Consider the following 22,108-nt stretch of genomic DNA (forward strand, 5'->3'; position numbering starts at 1 on the left):
GAGGGGAAAACTATACTCTTCTTGTTAAGCATATAAATAAGAGAACCATAGATCATGGTAGTGCGGTGCAATCACTCTCTCTCTCCCACGTAGATACAGATTGAGTCCACCCTGTGGCGCTGACATACATGGCTTCTTGGATAGGCAAATTATCCCACTTCCTAATTCTATTAAACATCCTCTAAAGCAAATTGTGTCTGCCAGCTGAGCGGCCCGTAACATTTGCCTATCAGCTACAATCAATGTCAGCGACTGTCATATCTTGTAATGTTAGGCCTTTTTAACCCTTGACTGCTGGAGGGATGTGCCATGCATTTCATGGAGTTATTGCTCTTTATGAGTGAAACCATATTTAACGTATCATTTCTCCAGTTATTTGACACCACTGGCGAGGTATTCATTAGCTCTAAGGCTTCCCTTTGTTTCGTTCGGGGTTGTTTGACCTTTCGGGTTTTTTTTGTTCCCTCTGTGTTCAGCAATCATGCACACGGGGAAACCTTTCCAAGCAGTTTTACACCGCAACCCAACCAGTGGGTTTAAGTCTTTTTAAGCTTGTTGGAACAGGGCCATCCTTTTTGTTTTTTTAATTTTTTTATTTATTTTTTTTGGTTTTTTTTTTTTGTTCCTGGAAGTTCGACATGTTCTGTTATCCAGTACTTTACGGCGCTGCAGAATATGGTGGCGCTACATTATTTGCCGGCCTCGAGGTTATGGCTCAAAATGGGCCCAAAAATGTCTTCTAGTTTCTGAAACCTTACAATATACAGATTAGAACATCTAATAAATCTTTTTAATGGTGCTTATTGTACTGATTATTAGAGCTACAATGCGGGAGCAGCAGTCTCATGGAAGCTATTCCTTTTCTGATGGGCAAAAGTGGGATGATGAGAAGATTTTAATTAGTTTCCATATCACATGCCACCAAAATCAGCTTTAGCAAGATAAACCAATGCCCACAATCTCTAGTATTAATAAATGACTCTGATGATGCTAAACGTGGTATTGTTTACAAATGAGTGATGAGAAATAACTATATAGCCCATCTAGTGTGCCCCTTTTTAATCAATTTACTTATTCTTTAGCATAATGTTATGCACATCCCAAGACTCATTTACTGTTTGCCTGTTCAACTTTCACTGGAAGTTTGTTCCAGGTGTCTCCTACTCTACAAGATCACTAAAACATGGGGGGCAGGAGAGAGGGGCAAGTAGTGGAATTGGGGATCATAGGGAGAGGGGATATTGGGAATCACACAGGAGACAGAGGTAGGACTTCTTGGAGGGCCAAAAGTGAATAAAACTTACGCTGGAGGGACGGAGACACAGAACAAGGGAGAAGAAAGGATAGTGAGTCGTGAACCGTGGTGGAGGATGAGAAGAGTTGAAATTGATGTGTTTTGGATAGAATAGGAATGTGAAGGTGTGTTTGTCGGTTGTAGTATGTCTGTCCAACATCTAAAGATAACCCTGTTGTATACGTGAATATATAGCTGCAGAGATATACAGGGCAGCCCTTCTGCTAAACGAGTTAAACCATATGGACTTTTTATAGTCTGACTTGAGTTTAGCTGAAGCTGTCCGTACCCAACAGGTGCAATCCTTATTTATCTATCTTCTTCTTTGTACACTCGCATTATTTCACGTTCTCTCTCCCCTTTTTCTATACACGCTCAGAATGTGTCAAGGTCTTGCTTGACAGCCAAACCTAGATTCCAGGTGCAAGACACCGCAGTCATTCAGCAATCATAGAAACAGAATGTTCCTCCTCTTTCTCCTCGCCCTCCTATGCCTGCAATGCCAGTAGTTTCTGGGTGGGTCAATGTCATTAGCTCGAGTTATTTTTAAAGACCTAAGAGGAGAGGTTTGCCGTGCAAAGACAGAAAGAGGGCGTTTGTTTGCAGACCTCACATCAAAGTGTACTTTCCTCCCTACCGAGTACAGCAGGTAATAGCTGCAGCGTCACACGGACACTCTGATTAGAGCCTGCCTACTCTTGTTCACGAAATAATATTTCAATAATCCTCCGTTTGCGTTACATTTTTTTTCCTCCCCTTCTTGTTTTTGTTGGACTTTGGAATTCTGGACTTTGTTAAGCAATTCTTATAATTTTTTTTTGAGCCGTTAAGCTAAGCAATCACTTTTTTCTCACTTGCCTTAACAGGACAACATCAATGTTTTCTTGCGCGGCTGCGAAAAACTTGGATTAAAAGAAGCTCAACTTTTTCATCCTGGGGATCTACAGGATTTATCGAACAGAGTCACAGTCAAGTAAGTTGCATTTAACGCGGCGAGTACGCTGCACGGTCGATGGTGGTTGGTAACATGAAATAGTGCGTTAAGTACCGAGTGCTGTTGAGACGCTTTTTTTTTTTTTTTTTTTAATTAGAATGTTAGAATTACCATTACTAAGTAAATATGCAGAGCTAATTCCTAGTCTCGCCGAGCAGCATGCTATCCTGAAGCTGTTACACAAGTTTAACACGTATAGACTTCATTCCATAGGAAAAACATACATAGGTCTTGTTTGCGAGGAATCAAATTCATGGTTTCTATGTACAAGACTCAGTAGATAATGTCTGTGTGTATAATATACATACATATATTATATAATATATAAAATCATATTCAATCTTCTGTAGGATTACTCAAATACAGTATATGTAAACATGTTCTATGGCAACAGCCTATGAGTGTTTGCTTTTGTGTCTAAGCGTTTTATCAATGCTTCTGTTCCACATATACCGTTGAATTGACGTGCGTATTTTACAAATGGAAGCATAGTTCTCTCATAAGAATAGGTAATTTCTGTTTTTGGGTCTTAGGTGGAACCAGTCGCAGGCTTTGCTAGTGTGCATTTCTCTCAGTAATGTATAATTATGATTCTTGGGAAAGCTGCTTGTTTTGACAGGTCATATGCCATGTTTATTAGTTGACTATGCTGCGTGGTGAAAGTGTCATTTTCCTGTAGTAAACATTTTAATTTTTAAGCTCTCGGCTTAGCTCTACGTGATCTCGGTGGAATATTTTGCAGACTCCCGTATCTCAGGTACCTGACGAGGCCCTAAAGTAGTGGATTTCATTGTACAGTTGCCCCTAACCGATCCCCATAATCGTGTGCCCTTATTTCTTGGACTCTGGAAGCATCAATATTTGCACTTAAAGCATCATATATGTGTCTACCAAATAAGACTGCATTGCTAGGCTAATGATAACCTTAAAGGGAAAGAAGCCATGCCAATAACTATATATGTATGTGTATGTATGTATATTTATATATATTATATACTTTCATTGTACGATTTGTTAAAGGCCAAAGAAAATCGTGCAGATTTGTAACTCTTGTGTGTATCTCGTGTGGAAGGGCAAAAACTGCCAAAGTAGGCTAAATAAGAATGTTCTTGTCTGCGGACATTGTCTTGTGGACATTGTACGACACAAACTGGGTCACGTACCTCACTCAGGATGACTGTACTCTGTCCCAGAGGCTATAAACCTGTTGCTGGGCAGGTGGAACTGTTTAATACGTTGTGAATACAGAACATGGCTGTCAGATTGGAGGAAGTGTGTGTGTGTGTGTATGTTTGTGTGTGTGTATGTATATGTTGCGTATGCTTTTGTGTCGGTGAGATGTGTATAGCTCCTTGGGCCATGTTTTGCTTAATTCACGCTATATATATACACCTATACCTGCAGTGCAGAGGAACAGATGCCCTACTGCAGTTAAACATACATTGGGCTCTGAGCGTATATAAAACAAGTTTATTGGGCTTTGGGAACAAACCTGTAAATATTTTCTGAAACGGATAATTTGTGATGGTTTTTTATAGCATTGAATGTGTCAGGATTCAGATCTAGAGAATATATTTGACACTTTTTTTTTTTTTTTATCATCATCGCTGAAATTGCTGGCAATCATTTTCAATTCTTATTGTATGCTGCAAATCGCTTTTACAAGTTTAATATAGTACCAAAAAATGCAGGTTTAAAGCAAAGCAAAGCATTGAGATACAGGGGCTTTGTATAGCTTCAGAGGAATGCCACGCAAGCCGACGATATATATATAAACCGGTCACTGGATGCTTTTAGACGTGACTCTTCAGGACCGGAATACTGGCAGATTATCCAGTTGCTGTTGTCCATCATTCTTACATTTTAGGTTTCATCTACTGACCTTGTTTCCAGCCTGAAAAAAAAGTATATCATGGAATGCAAACTTTAAAAGTAATTAATGCTGTCAACATAGCAAATATTGTTGACGTAGAACAGATAAAGGTTAAAAACAGATAAAAATACAAAAGTTAATTGGTGCAAACCAAGATTATTTAAAATTACTTCATAATGAAAATGTGCTAAATGTAAGCATTTTCCCCAAAAAACCTTGCCATAGCAGTTTATGTATATCTGCTTAGTTGAAGGGACAATTGGTGTCCTATGAAGACTTGTTCTTCAACCTGTTTAAAACAAAACAAAAAAAACCCCCAAAAAACACGTTACTTTTAGGAGAAGGCTGCAGCTCCAGAGCTGCAGGGCACTACCCCCTTCTATGATCCTTCTTCTCATTTCACTAATTGGCTGCTTAAAACATGCTAGTGGTTTCTCTGCATGTGCACCAGGGTCCTCATTAGGGCGCTGGTGTTGGGTGTGGGTGAGCGTACCATGTGGGGGCGCAGGCAGCGGGAGTTTGTTTGGCCAACGGCTGGAGCATCCTTTAACTGTGCTAAACCATTACGGAACATGCCAGCTCTTTTGTTTTGTTCCATAGATGAGGACAATGCAGTCCATAGCAGATTGTGGTGAGAATTCCGGGGGTTCTTAAACTCTCAACCTCTGTTCACTTGAATCTGAGTGTAAAGTGATACCCTTAGAATGTGTTAGTTTTGTGGGAAAGTATTCTGTAAAACTGTTGATATGTGAAAGTTGGGTGTGTTGAAACTGCACGCCAGATTAGGATTCGCTGCAAATGATCTGATTCTAGATTTGATCACTCTACCTCCACCGAGTGAGACTTCTAACGTAGAAGGATGTAGAGTAGGATGACCATATCAGCCATATATTCCAGGACACACAACTTTTATATATTGCTGACCAGCCCAGAAAAAATGCTGGGATGTATAACTGGTTAATTGGTTCCCTTTTATAAGCCTTTATATCCCACATACTGCAGGGCAGCATTATATCTGGGCTGGTCCGCAATATATGTGTCCTGGAAAACAAGGCTGATGTTGTCACCCTAATGTAGAGACTTTAGGGAAGTCTTGCTATTTAATGCGACGGGCCATGTACCATTTGGTAGGATGTTAAATAGAGCCCGTGCTATACAGTCTGTATTAACCAGGCGGCAGGTACTATAGTCCTTTTCCAGAAGCTGTTTTAGAGAACTCTATAGGCAACACTTTATCAACCAGGCTTCATAGAATACACAAGGTCGAAACAGAAGATTTCATCAGAGGTGACTTCACCTTCAGTTACAGAAACCATTTTTTATAATAAGAAAAGTACAGATAACATCTGAGGAATGTTGATTCAGGGAGAGATCAAGCTGGCGGTTATTCAAGCATATACACCCCCTTCCTTTTTAAGCAAAATTGTAAGATTGTAAGAAAATAGTGGTTTTGTAAATCGAATTGTTTTGTTCTCTTCAAATGTTACAACAAGCCTGTGGTCCAGACTGCATGTTCTGGTTCATACAAAAACAAACATAGGTGCATGTTTTTGGAACTATACAAAATGTTTTTTTTAGGTTTTTGGGATTTTTTTTTTCTATATACCTATGAGTAACTTACTAGGACTCAAGTACAATTTTTGCCACTTGACAAATGGTGTCTCGAATTCCATGACAAAAGAAAATGTAAAGCATAATATCACTCCATCAGTGCTTAGGCTGAAAACCAAAAATATTGATCAGAATTGTGCACTCTTTCATGCTGGCGCAACAGGGCTTGGCCAGGCTTCGCTGATAACCATGAGCATAAAGTATCCATTATCGGGGGAAACAGGGGGATGGGAAACCCTACTCCCTGTATAAATGGATTTAAGACACATCTGTCAAACGAATCATTTTCTTTTAAAATGGTACATTACAATACATGGTATTACAAGCTGTAGTTCTGCATTTTCTTCTGAACCATTTCCTTTCCTCTCATTAAAAAAAAAAAAAAAAAAGTGTTTGCTGATTTACAGCAGTTTCAAAAACATGGAGGTGCCCTGGCCTTCTGCCATTTTGTAGAGGCCGACGGTATTGACATGCTTCTGCTTGGCTCCGGAAGAGCTGGTTATGTGATTGTTGGCACTCTGTGCAAATATTTTGTCATCGACCTATGAATCCATCAATATCACTGACCATTTGGTGTTACAATATTCTTTTCTCCTTTTAGATTTTTGCTCTATATCCCATCAATCACGCTCTAATGACTTAAATAGAAACATAGAATTTGTTGGCGGATAAGAACCGTTCACACCGTCTCAGACCATAATCAGTCCTTGGTCTTGTCTTAGATTCGGGATATCTTTGTGTCTATCCCATGCGTGTTTAAATACCCTCGCTTTCTTAAGTGCTTGCATAAAACAACCCGTAAAACATGCATGTAGAATATTCGGTCTGATTGCTACTATAAGGGGAAGTGTTTTAGCCAAAGTACTTTTTGAATCTAAGAACTGTCCTGCTTTGCTGCATAAGCTCTGTTATTGCTGCTGTGGCCAGTGGCTTATGTGGCCAGTGGCTTATGTAGCCGTAAGACCCTCACTACTGGGGAATTATGTGATGTTTCTCTATAGTCTCTTCTGTATGTATACATGAAATATTAAAATGGCTTGTTGCTTTAACAAGTATTCCAACAAGTGTTTAAAAGCTGTTGCAATTGCACCATCATCTATGATTCATCAAATTAGTTTTGTTTGGTAATACCTATTTGTGTGTGGGTAGCGCCTCTACGGAATAAAGGCTGCCCTGGTTTAATAGCGATGCTCAGATTGTGTGGGAGGTTTGCTCACAACAAAATTGTGTATGATCTACCTGAGATTGGTCAAACCTGGGGAACATATACTTAAGCTAAGACTTTTTTAAGGAGAAGTAATCCGTTTAAGCAAAATATCACAATTACTTAGAGACAGGGTGCTTAATAGAGGTTTTTAAACTAGACTCCATTTAGTGGAATTAGATTTGATGAAGGACCATCTCTGGTGAGTTTCTCATGCAAGGTGGGGTGAACTGGATCTTCAGAATGCATAGTTAATACAGTCTGACAAAGTTACCTGGGGGTTTGGATGGTATCGTTAAGGTTTGTGTATTAGGATTGTGTATGAATTTTAAGAAAATTTGCCAATTTGGTTAATCTGTATATCAAGGTGGGACCCAAATGGAACAAACTAAATTGAAGCAGAGAACTCAGAATTTTTGCTTGCATTCTGTTGCTTTTTCACTCTCAATGTCTCCTACCTTCTTCACCAACCTCTTCTGTGTCCCTTTCTTTCTTTCTTTCTTTCTTTCTTTCTTTCTTTCTTTCTTCGTCCGCTTCTCCCCAGTATCAGCTCCATTAAACAGGCTTCCTGGAGCTTCTTCACGCACCCTCTCCCCAGATTATGGTTGGCTCTGACCTCATGATCCATGGACTATGGCCAACATATGAAAGATGCATAATGCTTATGTTGCAGCAAAAGTAACCCTTGAGTTTTGTGTTGGGCTTATGCTGTAGCAAACCTCTCTAGCTCTGTGTCCTATTCTTGTCCGTGTTACGTGTGAACATGTTCCAATTGTCCGTGATGGTAAATATATTTTTTTTTCCAAGCGAAAACCAATTCTTAAATTGTTTTGACACACCCTGGACAACACCTTAGATAATGAGAATGGTGAGAAGATTATAGGTTTATGGCGAAATACTAATATACATGATATATTTAATTATGACATAAAGATGTTTGACAATATATGGGAACGACTTAAGATATTTGATAGCAAAATCCTGCTAAATCCCTTTGTTGCTTTCAGAAAAGAAAAGAAAAAAACAAGTATACAGATGGTTGCTTCTACACCATTAAATATTATCTATGCTTGTGAGCTAATCAAAAATTTTAGGTGATTTTATCAGAGAACCCTAGTTATTGTTAATTTAATCAAAGTTGGTAAATAAAAATTGGCCTCATATTGTGGCTGTGTTAAAAATTATATACAAGCTGTATTTTGAAAAGGGATTTCCATCCAGGATTTTCCCTCCACTTTGTTGTAACTGACAGGAATAAAGCTTTGAATCACTCTGCAATAGAATACGTCTTGTGACAATATACCTCCACGTGATGACTGTTTAGTAAATGTTGCCACAGTTGCAGGCATTTTAGGATGTTTTTGTCCAAAGTTTTGCTTTGGATAGAATAAATTGGTGTATCCTGTCCACCCATTCATCATTTCAAAATCTCAACCTTAATTATTGACTTAATTTCCTCTTCAACGCCCCATTTAAGTAAGCTTTTCATCCCTTGGCTTTTGGGTAATTGCCATTACATTACAGGGTTTTTTTCTTTTAGATTTTTTTATATTTGGTCTCATAGTTCCCACATTCTTGTTGTTTAATTTTTTTATTTCCATATTATCTTTTTTATTTTTTTTTTCAAATATATTTAAAAACTGCTGGCATTTATAATGTGAAAACACTTTGGTGTGTGATTTATGTTGGCTTTAGCAAATCTATTAAGTGTAATTATATACTTTACCTCCTCCTCTGTCTGGCCTTGTAACTTTCTCTTTAAAACATGTAACTTGCTCTTAAGAAAGGTTTGCCTAATAATTTTCTTATGTGAAAAGATTGCCGCATACTTTCCTACCCCAGCTACCTTCCAGTGCGGACGTCCACCTGCCGTCTTGTCCCTGGTCTTTGTGTTTTTGTTTTAGACTGAAAAGCGATCTTCCAGCTTTCCTTATGTAGAAGTGTATCTTATTGTATTATACAGTTATTTTATTGTACTCTTCTGCCCCATAGGAGGTTTTTGTCCTGTGTTACGGTGTGTCTGGCCCAGTCAAACTCCCCACTTGCTACTTTTTTCCGAGAGGTTATTATTTGAGTATAAGTTTATCCTAATAAACCAAGTCATCTATCGAACGTCTTCATGGTCAATTCCGTTGTGTGCTTATACCGTAAATCAATATTGTCAATATGATCGTCTATTCTATTTTCAGGCCAAGATGGTATGTCTTGCTTTACTTTAGAGTTGCGGAACTAATCTATTGGGCATATTCACTAAGAGCAAAGGATGAAACAACCCTTAGTTGAAAGTTTTCATATGTAGGTAGTCTTTTTGAAGAACAGACTTGGCTGGTGTCCCATGTGATTCCCTCTGAAATGCACTTAATTGCATATTTTGTGCCTACATCTCTTTTGGCTCAATGAAGCCATTACAACATACCGTAAATTATGTCACGTAATACTTTAAGTGAATTACACGCTATATGTTTGCATTTTCAAAGCAGCCGTGTTGCGCCAGGCTCCTGTGGCTCCAGGTATGATGGCTGTGGAGCAAGTACCCTTTGCTCCAGGGTAGGAGGATGCCAAGTAGCTCCATCTACTAACCATGCCTAGGCCTTACCACTTCTGACCCTACCTCCATAGGGCAATGTTATAATTTCATATAGAAATGGAATACTTGTGGCCATTTATTCGCCCGTTTTATTTTTCTGCAATATTCACATTAACAGCATAGACTTTATTGGTCCTTTAGATCAAGCAGAACCTTCCACGCCTCCAGTTTCTGTTTATTTAATTCTGATGCTGTGCAACTTGATGTATGATGTTAAAGAATTTGTTAACCCAATTTAAACAAAAAATTAGGATTTGCTGTCATTAGTTTGGTTGTACAAAGCACAGAAAGCTGCTTCACTGATCTGTCTACTTCAGTGTTAAACACATTTTATTCATGTTCTATAATTTTTGTTTTTAATGGATATGCATTTTAGCAATATTTAATTTCTTTCTATTGGTTTTGAAAAACGTTCTTCAGTATCTAACAGAACATTAAAGGATGCGAGAATAGAGGGGGTTCAGGAAAATCATTCTGAAGCCGGAGACAAACGTGTTTGATGTTTCAAACGTGAAGTCGAAATAAGTGGATAGTTGCTAAAAATATAGAAAGCACTTAAAACGCTATTACCTTTTAAAACAACTCTACCTTTCCTTAGAGCAGATTAACATAATTACAGATTTATTTCTGAGCTTCCCATAGCCACAGCCTTCGTTTCAGTGTCAGGAAGTTGGCAGGAGAATGCATGTCAGTTACTGTCGAAAGACAACACCCTCGCCTCATACCAGGGTTGGACTGCCTTTCAGTTTTAGTCCAGTCCAGTATTGCTTTACATGTCTGTAGCGAAGATATAAAACTTTGTCATGATATGATGTGTCTGTGTTGGCAGATTGGGCAGCCTTCTTCCACAGGCTGGCATACTTGTGCACGTGTGTTTTCTAAGTAACATAGTAACATAGTAACATAGTTCATAAGGTTGAAAAAAGACCAAAGTCCATCAAGTTCAACCTATATACATATTGTGTCCCTACTGTGTTGATCCAGAGGAAGGCAAAAAACCCTTATGAAGCAGATGCCAATTGCCCCATACCAGGGGGAAAATTCCTTCCCGACTCCAAATATGGCAATCAGAATAAATCCCTGGATCAACGTTCTGTCCCTATTAATCTAATATCCATAACTTGTAGCTGGTGTAGAAACCTTCTTTCCTCCAGCCGTAGAGGATGTCCCCTTGTTATAGATACAGTCCTGGGTATAAATAGGTCCTGGGAGTGATCTCTGTACTGTCCCCTTATATATTTATACATAGTTATTAAGTCCCCCCTAAGCCGTCTTTTTTCCAAACTAAATAACCCCAATTCTGATAATCTTTCTGGGTACTGTAGTCCTCCCATTCCCCTTATTACTCTGGTTGCCCGTCTTTGAACACTCTCCAGCTCCACTATATCTTTCTTGTACACTGGTGCCCAGTACTGTACACAGTATTCCATGTGTGGTCTGACTAGTGACTTGTACAGGGGTAGAATTATTTCCTTGTCGTGGGCATCTATGCCCCTTTTGATGCACCCCATGATTTTATTTGCCTTAGCAGCAGCTGCCTGACACTGGTCGCTACAGGTAAATTTACTGTTAACTAAAACTCCTAAGTCCTTTTCCATGTCAGTCGTCCCCAGTGTTTTCCCATTTAATACATATTCCCAGCCTGGATTTTTCTTCCCCATGTGCATAACCTTACATTTATCTGTGTTGAACCTCATCTGCCACATCCCAGCCCAAGCCTCCAACCTATGCAGATCCATTTGTAATCGTGCGCTGTCCTCTATTGTGTTAACCACGTTACAGAGCTTAGTATCGTCTGCAAAGATTGATACTTTACTATGCAATCCCTCTACAAGGTCATTAATAAATATATTAAAAAGAATAGGACCCAAAACTGACCCCTGTGGTACCCCACTAGCAACAGTCACCCACTCAGAGTATGTACCATTAATAACCACCCTCTGTTTCCTATCACTGAGCCAGTTACTTACCCACATACACACATTCTCCCCCAGCCCAAGCATTCTCATTTTATGTACGAGCCTTTTATGTGGCACCGTATCAAATGCTTTGGAAAAATCAAGATATACGACATCCAGCGATTCACCCCGATCCAGTCTTGAGCTCACCTCCTCATAAAAGCTGATCAGGTTAGTTTGACAGGACCGATCCCTTGTAAACCCATGCTGATATGGAGTCATACACTTATTTTCATTGAGATACTCCAAAATAGCATCTCTTAGGAAACCCTCAAACAGTTTACACACAACAGAAGTTAAACTAACAGGCCTATAATTCCCCGGGTCACTTTTTGTCCCCTTTTTGAATATTGGCACAACATTTGCTATGCGCCAGTCCTGGGGAACAGACCCTGTCACTATAGAGTCCTTGAATATTAGAAATAGGGGTCTGTCTATTACATTACTTAACTCCCTTAGAACGCGGGGGTGAATGCCATCTGGACCTGGTGATTTGTCTATTTTGATTTTTTTTTAGGCGGCACTGCACTTCTTCCTGGGTTAGACAGGCGACATGTACTGGGGCATTTATCTCATCCTGCTGTATATTACCTGGCATTTCATTTTCCTCTGTGAATACAGCAGAGAAGAATATATTTAATAGATTAGCTATTTCGTGTTTGTTTCGTTGGTATTTTTTTTTTTTTTTTATTTAACATCTTATATGCCTGCCCTGCAATGTTTTGTCATCTACATGTTTGTATGTGCAAGCATGTTTGTTTGATAAATTTAGTGTTACTTTTTTACTTTTACTGAGGAGATGTGCTTTTACCATTACATCATGCACAATTAGCCCTAAACTAGGAATCTTTGACTTGTATATATTATTGAGGCTTCTAAGGTTGCCAACTAACTATAGCAAGTGTAAGAAAATAGTCTGTGCCTCTCATGGTGGAAAATGTGTCCTATATAGGATTATATTATTACAATACAGACTGGTTCATTCATGGGCTTCCATTAATCTTCAACTTCTCTGTATGTGAACAACATATGTTGCACCTGAATGCCTCACTTGATGGTTACACTTGATTGGCATTTTCGGAAGGTGTAGTGAAACGAGCGTATACGGTTTACAGTCCCGTTGTACAACATGACACCTTTCCTCTGTACCGACGTTTGGTCAGCGACTAAACCATCAATTTAATATATAATGTGTGATTGCTGGCTGGAGCTCAGACTAAACATATTTCTGTGCAGTATGTAGGTGTTGAATTTATTTTGAATACCCCATCTATGCCCTTTTTGGTATTTTTCCAGTTCAAATGAAGTATTACTTAATTTAGGTTTAAATTAAATAAGATACTGTTTGCATTGTTGATTTTCTAGCCATGTGTTTGAATATATTGTTGTACATCAAACTTAAGGAATTTGCAGTTTGATGTAAAGCAGAGTGTAAATTTGGATCCTCCTGTTTTATACAATGACTTTAACATTAAATGTCCTTTTTGAATTTTTGTTTCCAGTTCCAGTGGTGGATGCACTATAGACCTAATATTGAACTCCTATCTCCTATACATATATACACATATCATATATGATATGTGTGTATGTATGTATGTGTGTATGTATGTATATATATATGTGTGTGTATGTGATGGAGTAAGAAAGCGTTCAGCTGAGTTTGCTTATTCATCTATATATTATCTACCAAGAAACTCACTGCTTGATTGATAAGGTCACTACTTTTATTTCAGGCCAGAATAGTACTGTGATATTCTTTTAGAAACAACTTGGTTTATTATTTATCCGTAACAACATGCTCTGTCCAAAAACTGTATGTGGAGGTGGGTGAGCTTGGCTAGTATGTGGCGCGAGCAGAGTTCAACTTTTAATAGACGAAAATTCTCCTTGACCACCGACACCCAGGACCAAAATTATAAATGAGTTGTTTGAGGTAGCTCAGCTTTGGCTCATACCCTTCTCTTCACAAGCCAGCTTGCCCAACTAGGGCCAACATTTTTGGAAATATGTAAGCAAATCCACTTAGTCTAACCAGATTATGTATATTGAGGTGTTCCCAAACAAGGGAGCCTATATAACGGCGGGCAGAGTATTAAAAAGGGTTATACCTTGGGCTCTTATCTTCATGTTTACCACATGGAGTCCTTTAGAGCTTGTTTGTTTCCAGCCATGCCCGTATTTACATAAGTGTATTGTATTCTGCAGATTTTTAGAAGAAACATGTCACAGCTAAAATGTTTTGAATACACGGTTTAAAGACATATTTTATGTTGATTGGGTTTGGCTTGTACCTATAATCTTAGTAGCAACTTCATGACAAGTGTTTTCAGTGACCAGTATTGGAATGCGTCTCTTGGCAACCAGGTTTGAAACAAACCATAACACATTCCAATCTCCTAGCAAGAGGCCTGATACGTGTGGCTTTTTACAATGCCACCGACTGCAGGGGGAAGTTTCATTGTGTTTGCCGTATTGCGTACCTGTATCTGAAACGAAACAGAGGATCATTCTAATGATATTGGCCAAGAGTCCTCACTGCCTTTTGGCTAGCCAGTTTAAAATTGAATTTATTTTCTTTTAAAGCAATAATTCATTCTTTATAAATAGACATACATGAGGTTAATGGCGAACAAACCTGAAACTTAAACCTCACCTTATCCTGCCTAGCCGCATTGTCAATTACAAGCCTGGTTGCTTGACTATTTAATATAGAAATCAGTGCTGGTGATAATTGTGGTGTTCCACAGAAGGGCCTTAGCCAACTTTTGTTTTCTGTGTTTGACAGTAAGTTACTGTAACATTTGGGACTGTTTTTAATCCCTTTAAAAACTACTCTGAAATGTTTTAGTTGTACCCAACATGGCGGACCTACAGATAATACTGGGTTTGGAAGCCAAGTCTTCAGAATGGGCGGCTGATAGATGGTGCTACTGGCTGGGGGAATGGGCCCACTAGACAGAGACAAAAGATGGCCCTGGAAGTGTTGTACATGTAAGGGAGGTGTGAATAGGAATGGGGCTAGTTTGTAGGATAAACTGGCCATTGTAGTTTCATTTGTGTATACCTGTGTTGACACAACCAAGTAGCTTATAGTGTTTAGATTGTGGATAAATCCTGTTTGTTGGATCCAACTCTCACATATGGCAGGCAATAGAGGCCAAGGGATTAACTGATTTGATCCTTGAGAATTGGTTTAAAATTTTAGTATGGGAGAGATTTAAAATTCTGTTGCAAGGATGAACACAGGATGCGTGACAATTAGATTTGTCTGCATTTTAACCATAAGGCTCTGGGAGTTGGTAATGTTTGCCAACTCGTATCTTCATTGTTTTAAATTTGATTTGCGGTGTTTTCTGGGAATGGTAGCATTTTGTTTCCATACTCTTATTCACAGGCTACTTCTGATATGTGCTTGGTATTACCAGTGTTGCAAATCTACCAAGTTTTTTTTGTGACTTTTTTCCAGCAATCTCCTTTTGAAGGAACTTAATACACACAACACCTGAATCCAGATGAAGCAACTGTTACTCCTTTTCTGAAAATATATTTTTCTTTTGTTTGATTACATTGTGGGAAATAAGTATTCTGGATTTGTGGGATTACTGAATGTTCCTACATAATTGGGCATATCCGGATAAGAGCCTGTATATATGCTGTTGTGCCTAGATTGGTTACTCTTGCCTCCTTGTTGTTTTCATTGAGTATTATATTTATTGCTTTTTTTTTTTTTTTCCTGTTTTTCCTACCAGACAAGAAGAAACCCACAGGAGGTTAAAAAATGTAAGTTTGTTCTGCAATTTAACTCCCATACATCATCACAAATTCTAGAACTAAACAACATTATCCGAGCATTTTCTATATTGTTTATTATTTCTTGTTTCGTCTTACTCGTATTAAGTATTTTTTCTTATTTATTTCTTCCTTTTATTATCATATAAAAGTATTTACTAGCATGCTCTCGGGGTAAATCCTATGCGTGTCCGTCTCCCTGCACACTGTAGCAACTGTACGTAGCTATGTGTGCCGTTCAGAATATGTATATAGTGTTTTGCATAGATGTTTAATGTGTAACTGTGTTGCTATTCCTCATTAGGTTTTGATCACTTTATACTGGCTTGGCAGAAAAGCACAAAGTTACTTGTATTATGAGGGCCCGCATCTTAACCTAAAGGCTTTCGAAGGCTTATTGGGACAAACTCTGACCAAGGTAAGACATGCCGTTATATGTTGTACCGTGGTCCAAACCGTTTGACCATTCCTCCAACGCAAGATCCTAGAACATTCACTGACCTAAAAAATACTGAACGTATTAGCTGTTGCTGTGTGGTAAAAGCCGTTCCCCATTTTTAAAAGATTCCTGGCGCCCGGCCCTTCGGTCAATGGACGTTTTACGGGGAAAGGGTCTTAAGTTCCATATGAACAAAACAGAGTTGTGAGCTTTTTCCTCATATATAAAATGAATATAGTTTAAATGCCAGGATGCTGTAGAAAATCCATATGTGTGTAAAGACGGATGAGTTTTTCCTGCAAGCTTTGAAGCCGTAGCAGGTGATTGCCTTTGCTCTCCTATGTTGCTACGCAGGAAGGGTGAGGCTTTACAAGTGTCAAAGTCCATACTTTGCGTTTACTGTAAATGCCGGTTATTGTAATACCCTCATTGGCATTTGCCAGTTTTACTGTATATTTTGAAATACATGTCATTTTATTAATTTGCTCTCGTGGTAGCTGTCTTAAATGGGTTGAGTGGGCAGGAATAATGAAAATGATTTGTTGTTTTGACCATGATTAAAGAACACTTCTTTGAATTAAAATGGTTGTTAGCCCTTCATGCTATGTTTTGCTCTCATTAACATAATTTGTAACTATAGTGAAAACTATTAAGGACTTAATGAACCGGCTATTCTGAATCTAAGACGAGATAAAGGCTTGATTAACGTCAGAGTCTCTGTCGGGAAAAGGAGTAGACCAAGTGGGCTGGGTTCTTCTCATCAGCCGTGAAATTCTATGTTTCTTTGTTAAGTAATATAAAGCCTAAGGGCTGTGCATTGTCTTTTGCACATAGTTGTCTTTGCACATTCCCATCCAGTGACGGTTTGAAAAGTTTCACTTTCTTATATACCGTATGTGCCGTTAAAGAGATGGTTGTTAGAAATCACTATTCTTTTCTGTTTTTTTTTTTCCCCCCTGTTGGCAAAAGAATTATGGTGGGCTAAAGAGTCATCTGTCTCTTGTAATGTTACAAAAGAGCAGTTATCTTCCACCCAAAATGAGGGGAGTTATTTTTGCGTTTAAAATGTTTCATATGTTTTCAATACCAATTGACAAAAACTTGTCTGCCAAATTCAGATGTTTCTTTTCAACCAGCTACTAAAGAGCAAGGTAGTTGCTCTTATTTGGCGATCTATTTATGAAATAATTTTGCTTTTGATGTAAATAAGTGCATAACACAAGCCCCTTTTCACTTTCCAGGCTCTTGAAGAGTCTAGCACCTTAAAACGAAGTGGGAGAGATAGCGGTTGTGGTGATTTGTGGTACAGCGAAAGAGGAGACGTTTTCTTTCCCGCTATAGTTCACAAAAGGGACGATTCCTGGGATAGCTTGGACTCGTTTGGTTCGAGGTCTTACACAAGCTTTTCATCGGATACAACCCTTAAGGGGAGCAGCGAGGGTAAGTCAAATTAATGATTGTTTTTCTATATTTGTGAATGGGAAATCTTCATTCATTTACTAAGGGATATAAGTCATTACATTTTCACTTTTAAGACCATCTTCTACAATGTAGAGTAGGGTAGATATATTCATGCAATTTGATTTTTTTGCAACTATATATTTACATTCATAGTAAGGGCAGCACGTACAGACAGGCAAAGACGGACACGGCACTCGGTCTGCAGCTTTAAATAAACTTTAGTACAATACAGGGGGGTGATACAGGAAAATGGTGCATAGCAGTCAGGAGCACATACAGATAAGTAACGTGTCTTTCTCCACTCTTGCATAATATCCTGTATGTAAAGTGTAGCCTGTGGAATGTGCACTTGGGTAACAGTAAATTAGACAATGCAACACTCTGAGCACATAAGTAGGCAATTGTATAGATGTTAAAATGCTACGCATTGTTCTTGTAGAATAGCTTGCAAATGTTAAATTAGTTTTAGATTTGGTAGGCTGGATGGTAGACCCTCAACGATGGTTTCCGCCTAAGTGTATATGCTGCGACTATCTGAAGATAAATCACCTGTGTTGATCTTTCGGTTGAAAGAGTGATGGCTGACAACCAGCTGTCTTCTTTATACAATGTTCTTACTAGGTTTTCACCTCTACGGCATAAGATGAAAACCTTTTCTTTCTCATTTTTGGTCAGAGAAGTTCGGCCAATGTTTGCCAAGTCCTCCCCATGGTCGTACCACCTAATGCATTTTACTTTTCTACAAAATTATTATTTTGCGTCTTTATTAATCTGGTATTTTCCAAGTCAAAAAGGTCACACTTACTGTATTGTAAACCTCTAATTTATGAAGAGTCTTTAAATCTCACAAGGAATGAGATGCAGAAGCTAGATAATTTTAAAAAGTTGATCCTGACATTTTTTTTCTTTTTAAAGAATCTGTACAGTAGTCTTTTCGTATACAATTTCCAAAATATATGTTATATTGAAATGCTTAATATGGCTTGTTGAAATATTTTAGTGAACAATGTCAAAGCTTCTTATTCCAATTGTTCAAACTTAATTTTGACCCAAAAAGGTTTCACATTACATCCTTTGACTCCTATCCGTGATGTTGCCTGGTTTTGTCTTCACAGGTGGAGAAAGCGACACCGAGTCTGAACAAACATACACAATGCAGGATATAAAGAAAGATGACATGTCCTACCGGAGGATATCATTATTGGAACCCAAAGGAGCTGGTAATTTCAATCAGTTCCTGCCAAACAAATCCCGGCCTCCTGGTTACATACCAGCACCTCTAAGGAAAAAACGAGTAGACAAAAATGAAGACAACCGAAAGAGCTGGGCAAGCCCTGTCTTCACAGAGTCTGATGGCACCTTCTCAAGGTATTAAGCTACTGACCAGGTTCTCCTTGGTTTGGTGCAGAAATTGTTTTATGCACAAGTAATTTAATTTTCCTAATTCTTGTTTAATGCAGAAATTTGTAGGGATTGGGAAGTCTACTGCATTCCAGCTAATATTATTAATATTATGGATATGACCATGATTTGGTTGCAGACAAGTAATTTTGTGGCCATCACTGCTTCTTCATTTGGTTGTTCCTTTTTTTTATTCTTTGATTGACCTCCATGGGCCACAGCCAAACACAGAAGTCCACTTGTATCTGTAAATTAGGGTAAACGGGTTTAACTTGTGTGTTACTACAATGTCTCCACAAACCACTCCTTTTTTAAGCAGTTCGGACTCAGAAGATGGTGGGAAGTTGCCCGACTTGGTACTTGACGATTTAGCAAAACGAAAGTTTCATATGGACAGCAGACCCTCCGTTCTTGCTGTCTCTGATCCTCTTCTCATTTCTCATACTGCTTCTCAAAATACCTCTTTAAAACATAATGTTCCAGCACCCCCACAGAAAGGACCCTGCAGGTTAGAACCACGTTTGGGTTGTGTTGCTGTATTGTAAACGTGTTACCTGTCTGGCTTTGTTGTATGTAACTTCATGTGTCCTAACCAGCGTGTCAAGAACAATCTACTTGCGCTCGTGTTTGTGTAAACCGCGTTTAATGGGAGGGAAATTAACTTTACTTATTTACAATGTTCAAAGTTCTCCATTCTGATGGAGCATATTAAGCAACATATTTTTGTGTGGCTTCAGAAAAAGTGTGTCTGGAGACTTGCTAACTCATCGGCTGTTTTGTACATTAGCCAAGACAGAAATGTGAAAACACAAATTGATACGGCATTGGAAGAACGTGAATATACCATCTATACTTCGGATGAAGAAGATGACTTTGCTAGAAACTATCCAAACCTTGTGGCGGATGATTTCTATGTTAGGAAGGTCAACTTATCTTCCCTCCATTTAAAGACTCCTTGCGGCAATTTTGTCCCCAAGTTTTCTACACAAGAAGATGAAGGACAACAGAAAATAATCCGACCAGGGATTCGTGCTAGACCGTGGTACAATGAGTTTCAGGGATTCAGGTTTGTCCTCTTGTTCACAATAAAGCTTAAGTAGAGCAAATGAAGACCCCATTTTAGCTCATTTTTACCTTACTATTGGGTATGCGTTATACGTATGACCTTAAGTATTTATGCAAGCCACGTTTCAGGTGTATTTCTAAAAATGTCCACGGGCATTTGTCAAATTTATGCAGCGTATATGCGCTTGTAATGTAGGGAAGCTACTACAGTCCTACGATTTGTTCACTTGTTTTATTATGATGATTGTACAGTAAGCGATCTGAAGAGGACTGTTTATCAACGTTTGGCCTAGGATCGGTCTTAAAGTTGGAAAGTGATGTGGAATTGTGCAAAAAAGAGATGTCACAATCCGGCATGCACGCAACCCCTAAAGATAAGACTGCTGAGGGAATGGACAACAACGAAAAGCCAAGGTTGATAAACTGGCATGATTTGCATGGCTTACATGTGAAACTTTATGCATGTTAACTTTCCAATGTCCCTAGAAATATCTATAATTTTACTTTTCTGTATTTTGTCTTTTCCATCGGGGTAGTCAATTTTTATTGCTCCAGGCATTACAAAAATTATCTTCAGATGTATTGTCATCTGACTGTAAATCAAAAACAGACCCTACATCTGGCCCTAGACTTGTGAGTGGCCATCAATATCTGTCACATGCCCAAGCAAGTCAACCGGAAGATAGCGTTGGAAGTGTCTTACCAGACCTTGAAAATGATGACTTGTTTGCAAGAAGAGCAGGGACATTTCATCTCAATCAAGTTGTTAATCTTGGAACGCCATTGGCTCAAGTGTGGGAATTGGAGAAAGATATAATCCTTCAGGAAAAGCAAGATGATTCTGAGCTTCCAGATTTATTGAAGGATGACATGACTGTTCGCAAAACTCAAACCGAACCTAAAGAGGTCCGCATTTCTGGTGCGCCTGACCATTATCATCCAGTGCCTTTTCCAGAGCCATGGACTCTACCTGAAGAAATTCAGTCCAAATTCCTTTGCGTGGTAAAGAAAGCTCCAGAATTGGGTGTTAATTGTGGCAGGGTGATTAAACCCTCTGAAAAACTGAAAAAAGATGACATGCTGACTAGAAAAGTTAATTTATTACAAGGATCAAACATCAACAAGAAGCCAAAAGACTTCGTTTCCGGCCCCTGTAATGAAGAAGACTTTAAGAAGTGGGAGTCCATTAGGGAGGCCAGTAAAATACGGCACAAGAAAAGGCAGCTGGTTGAAAGGTCAGACTGCATATTTTGTGGCATGGAATGGTGGCCTTTTTGTGTCCAGTACCCTGGAACCATGGAACATGCATGTGTCTGCATTGTGCATGATGGGCTTATGTTTCAAAATAATTGAAAGATGCCCAAAACATTGTGCATTTAATATATTGGTTAAATGAACGCCATATTTTATTAGGTTACATAGGGGAATGGAGTTTATTTTGTGAAACAAAAGCTTAGCAGGTTTTAAGGTTTCTAGCATAAATCAGTGTGGTATTACCGGTATTTTTTTTTTTTTTTTTTTGTACCATTAGGTAGGTACTGGAATTATCAGATATGAGTAATTACTGTTTTGTTTTTTTGGTTTGCAAACCCGTATAATCTTGAATTTCTGAGATTTTCAGAAGGCATGTTGCTGTTGTGAGATGTGTGATGTCTATAATTTTTCCAGGTTTCTGTGTTTTTTTTTTGTTTTTTTTTTAACTAAAGTAATTATACGCATGACTGATATACTGTGTCACTGGACGTAATGTTCAGTTGTTTGAAGAAATATTCTACAAATACTCTGTTTCTGGTTTCTCAGACTGCGTGAAAAGCTTTCCATAAATGACGGGTAAGTTTGCTCTCTGGCGATGCAGGTGCCTTATTGCTTTAGTGCTTCATGCCCTTGTTTTAGCTGCCAAACAGAATGGGTGTCTCTGGTTCCCCGTGTGCATGTTCCATGAAAGCACTCTGCATGCCGGCAGTGCTTACATTTACATGGTCTCCTCTTTCGTGCACATTCTGGCTTAGCTTTACTTGGCTGTTTGTTTTGGCTGAAACATTGTAACGCTGCAGTGAAGACTAAAATAAATAGGAAATGAAAATGAGTACTCAATGTTCAGATGGCATCCACATTTAACTGTTTATGAATGCATGTTATCAACTACAAAGCCCCAACCCCCCCCCCCAAAAAAAATTCTTCATCAAATAGATGTGTTGTGTGGTTAAACTTTGCTTTCTTGTGGCATTTTACATTTATTTATTTATTTTTAGCAGTTGCTGATCTAATTTTATGGGAGAAGCCTTTAATGACCTAACATTGTTTATGCAGAAAATAGACATTATCAAAATAAGACTTTAGGAGGTGAAAGTTTGAGATCGGGTTGCGTTAAGAGATTGAACCCTTGGTTAATATACACGGCCAGGAGCTGAGAAACACTGATTTTAAATGAG

The 22,108-nt window shown here is 38.6% G+C and overlaps 1 protein-coding gene across 1 annotated transcript in view; it reads left to right on the plus strand.

The window, feature by feature from the left end:
* The window catches only part of LOC149299874 (LIM domain only protein 7-like), a 65,138-nt gene that overhangs the window by 22,606 nt on the left and 20,424 nt on the right, over positions 1-22,108 (plus strand). The window contains exons 4-12 of the mRNA XM_089485838.1: positions 2,161-2,267; positions 15,271-15,301; positions 15,615-15,728; positions 16,991-17,189; positions 18,326-18,578; positions 18,928-19,119; positions 19,399-19,677; positions 20,213-20,911; positions 21,477-21,506. Of these exons, the coding sequence (XP_089341964.1) occupies positions 2,161-2,267; positions 15,271-15,301; positions 15,615-15,728; positions 16,991-17,189; positions 18,326-18,578; positions 18,928-19,119; positions 19,399-19,677; positions 20,213-20,911; positions 21,477-21,506 (1,904 nt within the window). The remainder of the gene's footprint in view (positions 1-2,160; positions 2,268-15,270; positions 15,302-15,614; positions 15,729-16,990; positions 17,190-18,325; positions 18,579-18,927; positions 19,120-19,398; positions 19,678-20,212; positions 20,912-21,476; positions 21,507-22,108) is intronic.

This window comes from Sceloporus occidentalis, unplaced genomic scaffold, assembly GCF_023333645.1.
Source record: "Sceloporus occidentalis isolate IW3139 unplaced genomic scaffold, rSceOcc1.0.p SCAF_27, whole genome shotgun sequence".
Taxonomy (NCBI): domain Eukaryota; kingdom Metazoa; phylum Chordata; class Lepidosauria; order Squamata; family Phrynosomatidae; genus Sceloporus; species Sceloporus occidentalis.